Source organism: Brachycentrus maculatus, unplaced genomic scaffold (genome assembly GCF_059751285.1).
Source record: "Brachycentrus maculatus isolate JH-2025_06_01 unplaced genomic scaffold, ASM5975128v1 h1tg000191l, whole genome shotgun sequence".
Classification (NCBI taxonomy): domain Eukaryota; kingdom Metazoa; phylum Arthropoda; class Insecta; order Trichoptera; family Brachycentridae; genus Brachycentrus; species Brachycentrus maculatus.
Window position 1 is genome coordinate 219,161 of NW_028280942.1, and position 12,581 is coordinate 231,741.

The following is a 12,581-nucleotide window of genomic DNA, read 5'->3' on the forward strand; positions in this document are numbered from 1 at the left end:
AGTAGAAGTCGAAAAGATGCTTTGCACATTTGAATTCTATTTTGAGATCTATTGTGAATTTGAAACATATGCCTAAAAAACACTTCTATCAAGTTTTTCATTTATTTATTTATCAAAAGCTTATAATTTGTATGAACTTATCTATTATTCATGTGGAGTCTCCATCAATAAATTATAATATTTGAGTATTGTAATTTAGTTTTATTCCTGACATTTCCTAGCGAAACTGCATTTTATAAAAAATAAAATACCAACTATTATAAATAGCTTTTTCAACATTAATTTTATCTAACCAGCTATTGTGTTTCGTCAGATCGACATCAGACTGGTAGTGGACTTGACAAAATTGAATATTTTAAATAAACCAAAACAGAGATGTTTAGAACAATAATTTTATGTTATTTTTCCAGGTAAAACGCATTACAAATGAAATCTAAGTATACATTTTATTCTAATATCCACAACATTTTGAGAAATTAAAATTGAATATTTTATGGAAGTTTTGTTTTAATTTCATGTGAATTTGCGATTTTTAGTACGTGACTCTAAAAAAAAAATATTTTACGAATAGAAGTACTTTTAGTATAATGTTTTACGCACTAACACACTCTCAAAACGGAATTCATATTATTCTACCTTAATGTTATGTATGCGCGTATTGTATTATGTATGCCATATATTTTTGTTTATTATTATTATTGTCTATATATCTACATATGGGTTTTTAAATTTTAATTTAAGTCTTCATTTTTTAGGTTGGAAAAGAAAATTAGGCCAAATTTATTAAATAACTCGTCTTTCATGCAATATTTTTTGAGAAAACTCATCAAATAATATAGAATCTAGACCACTGGTTCCCAGTCATTTTTACTCGTAGACCACTTATATATTTTTTGTTTTGTTTCCAGGATACCAAAAATTAATTTCCCTACACTCAAAAACTTCAAATGTTTTTTCGAAGCTTACACAGTGCTGTTTATCTTATCTTGTCTTGGTGAGTCAAACAAATTTTCACTACGGGTCTGGAAAAAAACTTGTAGCAACCATATAAACGTTGTACAACGCAAAGCAGATAGGTAGGTATTTATCATTTATTAAGTATTTTTAATGGCTAAGTATTGCACAGAAAATGTGTTAATTTTAATAAAAGATTTACATCATGTCTAAATATTGGTGAATATCTGCCAAAATTTAATCATTTATATGCCTTGCTCTCCCATTTTATTTTTTCGGTAACATAGACCACCTGCATGTGGAAATGGATCCTCGGGGGTCTTCTATTTAGACCGATTTGGGAAATTATTATCTAGACCAGCGATGGAAAACATGCGCTCTTAGATTCTCTGATACGGCATTTTGACTTGTACAAATTTTAAAAATTATATATAAAAAATCAGCTTCCGTGAGTTTGTGTCCACATAATTTGGAAATTAGTCGATGGATTGTATAATATACGTATGTATAACATAAATACATAACATGACTCCGGGTAAAACAAAGAGCAATGGAGAGAAGGATGCTAAACATTTCCCTTACAGACCAAACGAATGTTTAGATAAGGGAAAAGACCAAACAGATGAGGCTCAAAGATTTGTGGAATAAAAGTGAAACAAGCTAGGTCATGTAGCACGTATGTCTGACGATAGTTGGACGAAAAAAGTTCTTGAATGGAGGCCTTGAAGGCCTCAGACAAGATGGTACGATGACATTAAGAATGTCGCGGGCCTGCACTGGAAGAGAGTCGCGTCCAACAGAGAACTATGGAAGTCCAAGAGGGAGACCTTTGTTCAATACTATGTGGACACAAAGAGAAGGCTAAAGTAAGTAAGTATAACATACATATCGCTCACTCCTTTCAAGAACGTCATAAATCAAAAATCGTCAATTTTCAGTTGTGCATGTTTTCGGAATGCCCAGAAAATGTACTATATCCCAGCAAAAGCGGCATATTTTTAACATAATATTTACCCGCTTCAGGGCAGAAAGTATTGTTTTTGCATTTTGAAGAAAATGTATTGTTTCATTATTTTTTTTAAATATAATAAATATTTTTCAAATGAAGAAAAAACCTTCTGGTTTTACCTAAAAAGTTCTGTTGCACAGTAAAAAGTTCAAAAAGTGGCTTGATATTTATTTTTAATACATTGTATTATATTTTTAAACTTAAAAAACGTTCTCCTGAAAAATCAAGTTTTTTTTATTTATGACGTTCTTGAAAAGAGTGAGTGAGATGCATATTTAAAAAAAAATCAATTTGATATGTAAATGTATATCGTTTCTTATTTTTTAATATTTGGTTTATGGGAAGGTGACAAGGTTTTCTTTACTGTGGCATCATGTTGAATCGGGTAATTAAATGTGTCCTTTAGAAACCAATATGTTCCCTAGTCCTGATCTAGATTTAAGAATATGGCATACATTATACGTTATTATACAAACATACATATTCTATATACTCAAAGGAAATATTAAAACAACAAAAGGTGTATGGTTAGTCAAATTTTAAATAAAATAAAATATGCAAAAAAAAGTGTATTAAAAAAATTATAATACATGTGACAGGGGGAGACTGATCCGCACACCATAAAGAAAAAAAAACAAAAAACATTTTAAAAACAAATTGTATATAAGCAAGCGCATGAACTGTTTGTCTAGTTAGAAGAGTTGTGAGTTGTGGTCAGTCTAATTTTGGTAACACTACGAGGTAGAAACATAGACCATCACAAATTGTTATTTTTAATGTGTTTAATTTTATTTATTTTATTTTATCCGTACTGGCGGTTGGAGTTCCTCAGTTCTACGCCGTCAAACATGTTGAGATTGTTCTGACGGGCATATTCGTTGATGACCCATTTCCCTGTGAAAATAAACAAACAATTGCCATTTTTATATATACGCAATCATGTCACCACACGGAATTGCAATGCGTTGGAATGTTAAATAATAAATTGGGTTAATAACTTAACAGGCATACAGTAGAACCACCATCTGCGAGCTTAATGGGTTGGCATGGTCCGGTTACGAAAAATCGCTTGGTTGAAAAAAAAATCCATTAATAAATTGTAAAGAGAACTATAAATTGTAAATAAAACTAAATGGACTTGTACTAATTTCTCTTTACAAATAATGAATTTTAATTTTAAAAAAAATACACCAGTAATCATTTTTGGAAACAAAATTGGTTGCAAATAAGACGATGCAATTACGAAAAATCGCTTGTTTGAAGGTATAAAAAATATGTCTTCATAAATTGTTAAGAGAACTATTAATTGTAAAATAAAATTAAATGGAAAAGTACTTATTTCTCTTTACAAATAAAAAAAAATCTTAAAAAATTATACACCAGTAATAATTGGAACCAAAATTTGTTGCAAATTAGACGGTAAAATTAAAATACTATAATTTTTTTTAAATTTTAAAGATACCTGCCATTATCAAAATTTTATCCACAGATTCTCAAAGTTTTTTATTCAGCACACCTTGCTAAAATATTTCGTAAATTCAGGAAACGAAATAGTAAGTTCTGTTTTTTAAGGTGTCTAATATTCTGTAGAATTATGAAATGTACTTTTTTTACAAAATTTCAATTTATAATTCGAAAATTGATTCACTAACAGATTTTGTTTTAATCTGTTTAAGATTTTTAAATCAGATTCATTTATTTTACATATATTATTTTTCTTTACAATTTCAGTATTTTCGTGTACCTTTCAACAAGAAAGGGTAAGTAGTTAGATCTGAAATATACTTTAGTAAAGTGATAAAACAGATTATGTTGTGGAGATATAAGCAAAGAAATGAACAGGAAATTAGATGACAGTATTTTTAAAACCTAAAATATGCATGTTTTATAAGTTGCCATATGCATGTTTTATAAGTTGCCATATGCAACGTTATGCTTTGAAGTTTTTTTTTACATTTTGACATCTCAACATAGATGAAGAAGAATATGGATGTCTGGGTATTAACAGGGCTAACAACCCGTCATGCAGTAATCACTTTAGATATACACGTGTAACATTCACCATTCTATCCATCATTGACAACCACAATACCAAAATTTTTGAACTCATACATATGTATATCGTAAATCTCATGTCTTTTCATGTTTGAGTTTGCGTCAGCATCTATGGTTGATTTCAGAAAACAGCTCCTAAATGGAGTACCTACCCAGATTATTGAATAAGGATTTGAACCCACCAAAAATTTTGTGATGATCGTTTATGATCGTAAATACATTTAGTTTGACAATATTTGTTTTTTAAATGCGTATCCACATATCTTATGATTCACACGTTGCTACGTGTTTGAGTTCATAGCAGAATCATTGGTTGATTAGAGTAAGCTTTTTATTTAACAGAGACGGATTTTTTTCTTCATCTACGTTGGGATGTTAAAATGTAAACATATCTTATACGTGGAGAAGCCTAGCTTTGTGAACAATGATTTGTACACACTCAAAATGTTTTAAAAACAATTTTCGTTCACCTGCTGCCAATCGTTCATTTATATTCTTCCACTGAGTAAAAAATCAAGGTATTTGAGTTCCAGAAAATAGAGATTCGACTGTAATAGAGATTCGAATGTATACAAATTTAATGCAAGGACTTTAATTTGTCAAATGTGAGTATTTGCATAAAATTACTTTAAATCTATTAGGGCAATTAAAAAAATTTACATCTGCCACATACGCATTGTTAAAAAAAATTGCAAATATTATATATAAATTATACGTATACAAATTTAATGCAAGGACTTTAATTTGTCAAATGTGAGTATTTCCATAAAATTACTTTAAATCTATTAGGGCAATTAAAAAAACTTACATCTGCCACATACGCATTGTTAAAAAAATTGCAAATATTGGCGAAAGTTTTCATTAGTACCTACAGTCATACAAATACACATATAAATTTATTTTTCATAGTCTACAATTAAATCATCAATCAATAATCACAAAAATTTTATTGCATTTCAAAGGGTAAATTTATTACATTTATTGATTATTTTTAATTAAAAGAGGAATCTTACGTTCAGTTTTATAATACATTTATTTTAATGATATGTTTACATATTGCAAACAGACAGTAAGAGGATGTAATAATTTTAAACTCGCGAAATGCAATAAAATCCTTATGTCAACAAGAAAACAACAGTCTCAAAGTGTAAATGTATAAACTAAATAAAAACAATGAACAATTTGTAATTTGAAGTTTTATTTTTGTCACAAACATGCATTTCTGGGATATTTCTTGGAATAATGGGCAATTTTTTACTTTAAAATGTTCCACGGCGGAATGATAAAATGTCAAACCGTCACCAAGTGAAGCTGCGGAATTCTGAGCACTTATTTTAGGAAGTTCTTCAAAAGCTCACAGTAAATACGACATAATACCCCGGAAAAGTTTTACAAAAAAACTCACAAGTAAAAATTTTCTTAGTCCGTAAAAAAATGCATTTTTTCCTTTCTTCATGTGTACATATTTTGTCACAATAGATACATTTATAACGTTCATTTTTTTACAATTTACTCTCATCGTATTTTCGATTAGTCAAATCAACCAAAAATTGTCATTTACTTTCTTAAATAAGAGACTTTTGTTTTCTGGTTATATTTAAATCGCTATTGTTGGTACAAATTAAAACTGCTAAATTTTACATCATTTTCCTCAATTTATATATTTTCTTCAATATAATCAAACATTATAAATATTTTTTTTACAATTCAGCAAATTCATAAAAATGGCTGTACAAAATATTAATTTATAAGAAAATAACATAAAATTAGTTTTATAAAAGAACCTTCACAAAAGCTTGCATGGCATAGACATAGGTAACAGATCTAAATTTCATGTGAACTTAACACCTATTAATGAAGATAACATTTAACATTAGCAGTTAAAATTTAAAAAACTTTTTGTTACTTTTTCGCAATACTACACTAAATTATTCATAATAAATGTTCCTGAAATTCAGCATTAAAAGAAATATATCTATGTAATAATATACACATAAATAAAGAGATAAGGGATGTCACTTGTCACTTGGATTTGTCGAAACATGACATCATTACAGACAATGGTGTCCCTAAATTTATCCTGACGATTCATAAATTACCCCTATAATCGGTATTTAATTTTCATAAACCGATGTTCATATACCCTTACATATATGCTTTTAATGGCACAAATACATTAATTTTAAATATCCATTAGAATCAAAATTATGTACTTAAAACCATATTCATAGCAATGATATTATTTTCCTCAACAAAATTTTAGTACGAATCATATCGAATTGGGAGATATTCTACCTATTTTTTCAGCAATTATTATGGGCTGAAATTACACTAAAATGTGATATGTAATTTTATGTGGATCACTCGTTTAACAAACATCAGGAAAATACAACAAACAGTTACATGGTACACAGGTGAGGAATAATAACGAAAACCTTTAAAATGAGTAAAACAAAGTCATTAATGTAGGCCAAATTTATTTAACTTTTGCATACGTATTCAAGGAAAGTAAGTTTATTTAGATATATTTTACATATTTACACGTAAAAGGCCCATTTAAACGTAAGAATTTATTTATTAATAATTTTGAATGTATTTTTTATAAAACTATATTTTTCACGTACAAAAAGACCTGAAATCTAGCTACGGTATATGCAACACGGCTTATCATGGCCTTACTTATGCTTCAACTGTATAAGTTTTGCAGCTTATACTTTCTTCTGAGTGGATTTCTTCAATTGCCAAAAACTCAATATTAAAAGTTTTTAATATATTTTTAATGACCTGCAAAGCCTCTACTTTTAGAGGCTTATCTGCAAGTATAAGAGTAAGATAAGGAGGTTTAAATGTGAAAAATACATTACGAACACCCAGGTCAATTGAAAATAAATCTTTCTAGTATATATTTTGAAAATAGGTTATCGAATAGGTAATCGAACTCAGATAAATAAAAATGTACCTATTTGGAGAATATCACAGCCTTACACAACTTTCTTTTCACGGAAAAAAATTTAGTTCAATTTTCGGTTCAAAGTACTATGTTTTTTTCGTTTCTCTTTAAGTAAGTGTTTTTGTAATATATAAACTGATTGTAAGATATAAATGATTATTTAATTATTAACATCGATATAAAACTTATTATTTTGTGGACAAATCAACATAGATGAAGAAGAAAGGGCATTTAAATTTGGGCTTTTGGGCATTTAAAAAAATTAATATGCAAAATAACTGCAATTGGAGATAACTTAGATTTGTGAACCAGTATTTGGACACACTCAAAATGTTGTAGATACATATAAAACTTATTGCGAAAAAACCATAACATGAACCGATTTTTTTTTGCAAGGAGCCCACCCCTACTATACTGTTCATAATGTATTTGATACTTTTATAAATCGTGACGTCAGATCCGACAAATCCGATGTTTCTCGCTAGAGTACCAAAAAACCCTATATTTTTGTTTTTAGTCGCCAAAGGGTTAAGATTTAATGGACCTTTTACGTGTAAATTACCATGTTAAACCCTTTCTTATACACTTTATACTGTGAAAAATTATTTGGAAAACACTGAATACTTTTTTTCACCCATTCCAAGTTTCCTCGTCACATACAGTACCTACATCGACAGATAATATTTTTAAACTACAAAATAAATATTGTCTATCAAAATCTAATTAAAAATATTTAAGTCCTGCTTTTTTTATATTTACTTACATTGTAACATTGTGCCATTTGTTGTGATTCGTTCAATCGGTTATATAGGGTGACACAAAAAGGGAGCTTTTTAACAACCTAATAAAACCAAAGGCAAAAGAAAAAGAATCACTTTGTTCATAGCATTTGAAGCTTTAGAAATTGACATTTAAGAAACATAATGAAATTGATTGTTTTTTTTAATTACGTTCCTTAGATGCCATCCTGAAATCCTGTATTGCATTCTTGAAATCTGCTGCTAAGATTTCTCACTGACCGCTGCAACATCTCAGCTGGGATATTATGGATTTCATACTGAATTCTCTGTTTTAACTCATTTAGATTTCTTCTCAAGTCGTGTACACTTTATTCTTGAAAAAACCCCACATTAAAAGTCACAAACGGACAAATCCAGTGACCAAGGGAGCCAGAGAACGCTATCATATCTTGAAATCACTTGATTACGGAACAATTCTCGCATAGATTCCATTGATTGTCATCCAGTGTGTGATGTGGCTTTTCCTTCAGTTGTTGCACTATCTGCGGTCGTTGGTTTCTTCTTTAGAGCAGATCCAGTCTCTTCAAAATTAAGAATCCATTTTTTTTTATCTCGTGTTTTGATGTGATGGCATAATGACGTCTTAAGTTATAAAAACGTCGAAACTGTCTCTATTTTTTATAAAACATTTTTATGGCCAACGCACGCTATTGCTTGTTCCATGCTGCATGGATACTAAAATGGCAAAATGTTTATGTGCTCAAGATCACTGTCCCGCCTGCTCATGGCTACCACTACGGTTTTCAAAAATTCCCTTTATTCCGTGTCACCCTATATTTTGAGAAATACTCGTAAAGTATTACAATATCTCTGGTCTGAATTTTTATGATATTTTCTGAAAAGTCTCCTGTTCAAATAAGGTAAACAATGTTATTTTTTAAAAATAATTAAAACGTAAAATTGTTAATTCAAATTAATTTTGTGCATGGTTTTGAAGTGCAGGGTTTTAAAGTGCTTTGGTGCTCTTATTTATTAATTTTCAATCAATTTTATCCAATGTGCAGTTCCCAAGGTTATGTGATAGGTATCAAACTGATTCATAACATCGGTGCGATCATTCAATTGTGACCCAAAATGCAGTTTTTTTGGAAATTTGTGAAACCAATGAATGCATACACGTTTTTTTAACAGTTGAATTTCTGTGGCAGCAATTATTCCATGCAATAGAATGGCAGAAATATATGTAATAGTTATATATATTATCAGTATATATAACAAAAAAAAAATTATGAAAAAAGATAGCATATCGTTACGTTTGTCTGTATTTATGTAATAAATATGAAAATATAAATATAAAAATACATACATAATAACGACTAAAGACTTGTTTTAAGATTCAAATTGAATTGGCGAAAGCTCCCTGCAAAATGCATTACCATAATTTGTCCGGTTGTAAAAAAATACTTGGAAAAATGCTTAAACATAATACAAACATTATGCAACTATGCTGCTCTCGGAGCAGTTAAGCTTTACATCTTTAGTTAATTCATGTAACATTATTTCTAGAAGTCAAATTAAATTAACTAATAACAAATAACGTTAATTGATTAAAAAAATAACGTAATTCAATCATTAATGGGAGTGTCATCCGCTGCTCTGCAATAAGATACAGCTTAGAATATAAACCCAAGATAAAATTTGTATATATATATATATATATATATATATATATATATATATATATATATATATATATATATATATATTTATATATATATATATATATATATATATATATATATATATATATATATATATATATATATATATATATATATATATATATATATATATATATATAAATATATATATATATATAAATATATATATATATTTATATACATATATATATATATATATATATATATATATATATATATATATATATATATATATATATATATATATATATATATATATATATTTATATATGTATATATATATATATATATATATATATATATATATATATATATATATATATATATATATATATATATATATATATATATATATATATATATATATATATATATATATATATATATATATATATATATATATATATATATATATATATATATATATATATATATATATATATATATATATATATATATATATGTATATATATATATATATAAATATATTTATATAAAGACATTTATAAATTATTTGATCTTGTATGAAAATATGCCAAATAATATAATGCCGTCTATAAAACTACGTATGATATATTTTAATGTACCTACGTTTACATACTAAATTCATTCATACGATATGGTAAGAAGATTTTTTATGTTTTTAAATAATTAAACTGCGCAAAAAAAATATAATTTGGTATGTTTTTTGAGTCTCATTTTGTTTTTTTTTTAAATAAATTTAATACTACACAATTTAATTAATATATTTATAAAAACGTTCACATAAAACTTAAATGTTCCTTAAATGTTGTAAGTAATGCACTTTAATGTTTTTTATCCATTTGACCGCAACTGCGAATTTAAGATTCTAACCTGAAAAAAATTGGTGAGTTTTGTTCTATTTCTACAGGTGTAAGAAAATGAGCACTTACCCTCATCGATTCTTCTAGAGGCTTCTTCAAGGTTACAGTTGGCGTACTTGAGAATGGCGTACATCAAGGGCATCATCTCCCAGGAGTAGTGAAACTTTTCCAGGAGTTTGTTGCAGTTTTCCAGGATCGTATCCAGCGAGTCTGGGGACAAAGTAATTCATACCAATAAGACATTTAATTCAAGAGCTATAACAAATATTTCGTCTACCGCAGTGTTCGCAAACGTTTTCTATTCAAGGTTCACCTACTAAATTAAGAAATTTCGGAGGGTCAAATTTACCACATCATGGTAACATATTTAACATATTATGTTTAATGCGATATGTGAGCCTACTTAACTTAGCACAGGCAATCAAAATTTGGAGCAGTCGTGTTATTTTCACTAAACTAGACTTTTTGCGCGGCACACCACCACGGTACCCTGTGTGCCGCGGCACACACTTTGCAGAACAATGGTCTACCGTACACAACTCATGTTAAAGACATTTATTTGAGTACCTACTAACATCCATGTAATATACATTTCCAATATATAAAATTGCAAACAATGTTAAAAAACGACTTATGGCAACACCAAACCGATATTAAACAGAGAAATTCATAACATTTTGAGTGTGTCCAAATACTTGTCCACAAATCCGGATTATCTCCAATTGGAGTTCTTTTACATTTTTTTCGCTAGAATAATAAAATGGAAATTATTTTTTCTGGCGTTTTTCATGTATGTGATTATAATCCAGGGTTCGGACTTCACATATAAATCAAAGAGTTTCTGCTCAATCAAAACATCTTTCATCTCCCCAATAGATGTCTGTAGTGTGATTCTAGTGATTCAAACACAATTTTTCATAATTGGATCATATATAAATAGAACTTGCTAGAATTTGAGTAGTGTGGTTGTCAATCGTGGGTAGAATTGGTAAATGTTAGATACACGTGTGTAAAGAGATTTTTTGTAATGTTGTTGAAGCGCCCTAGAGGTAGTATTTTACGTATTTCCTTAATAACTTTTATGAAACGTCTGAGACATTACTATTCATCATTAGAATCCTAACTGTCCATCAAACCTCCTCCCTTAGTTTTTCCCTCTACCCCCTTCCCTAAACTCCTTTTTCCTTGGCTTTCTTGCTGTTATCAATTTGTAATTTATGTTTCTTCAAAGATTGCAAACAGCCATGTATGGTATCAAACGTTTTGACCAATATCACTACTCTGTTTTTGGTTGGTTGGAATATATTGCTTTTTAGCAATTAGCCCGCCAATGAAGTTACTTATTTCTTTTCTGTGCATACAGTTTCAATAAATTACTAAATAAAGGCATTTTTGACACAAATAATTATACACCTGGATAACGCAGGCATTTTTTATTCCGGCCACGTGTGGCAGATATTGCCTCCTACTTTATTTCACCAAGGACCGTTGGAGAGAGCGAGATAAAGAGGGGGGGTACAGTCACATACAGGTAGCCTCGCTGACCAAAAAAAGGTGACGGCAGGGAGGAAGCACGGAGGAGGGCATAGACCAATCGCAAGTCGGTGGGCGTGGCCCCCGAGGCAGTACGCCCTCCCATTGGCCGAAGAGGGGAGCGAAGTGCAACGGAGAACGTGCAGAAGCAGGGTTATACGAGCGCGTGGGGAAATGTGGCACAATGGGAACACTATATTTAGGCAATAAATCAAGACGTCATCATGAGCGTTCAACTATTGGACTGGCTTTACGAGGAATGGTCACAGCTGCTAAGATACGACTTTCATGCGAAATGCTTTTTTTACAAGAATAAAAATATTTACAACATTTTGAGTGTGTCCAAATACTTGTTCACGAATCTGGATTATCAAGACGTAATCATAAGTAGTCAACTATTGGACTGGCTTTACAAGAAATGGTCACAGCTGCTTAGATACGAGTTTGGTGCGAAATGCTTTTTTTACAATAATAGTATTTACAAGATTTTGAGTGTGTCCAAATAGTTGTTCGCAAATCTGGATTATCAAGACGTCATCATGAGTAGTCAACTATTGGACTTGATTTACGGGGAATGGGCATAGCTGCTAAGATATGAGTTTCGTGAAATACTTTTTTGTTTACAATAATAACAATATTTGATTTTTTACAGAAGAAGAAGAAGAATATGAAAGTCTGAGCCTTTACAGGTTTTACTATCGCTATAGGCTTGGTTAAGTGATCACTTTACACTCGTGTAACATTCATCAATTCTACCCATGATTGAAAACCACA

General features: G+C 29.3%; 1 protein-coding gene across 1 annotated transcript in view; it reads right to left on the reverse strand.

Moving 5' to 3' along the window:
• LOC148307725 (uncharacterized) overlaps positions 1-11,913 on the reverse strand; it is a 163,593-nt gene extending 151,680 nt beyond the window's left edge. The window contains exons 1-3 of the mRNA XM_088262919.1: positions 11,820-11,913; positions 10,344-10,484; positions 2,776-2,857 (exon numbers count right to left, since the gene is read on the reverse strand). Coding sequence (XP_088119045.1) covers positions 2,776-2,857; positions 10,344-10,484; positions 11,820-11,913 — 317 coding nt within the window. The remainder of the gene's footprint in view (positions 1-2,775; positions 2,858-10,343; positions 10,485-11,819) is intronic.
• Positions 11,914-12,581: the final 668 nt, after the last annotated feature.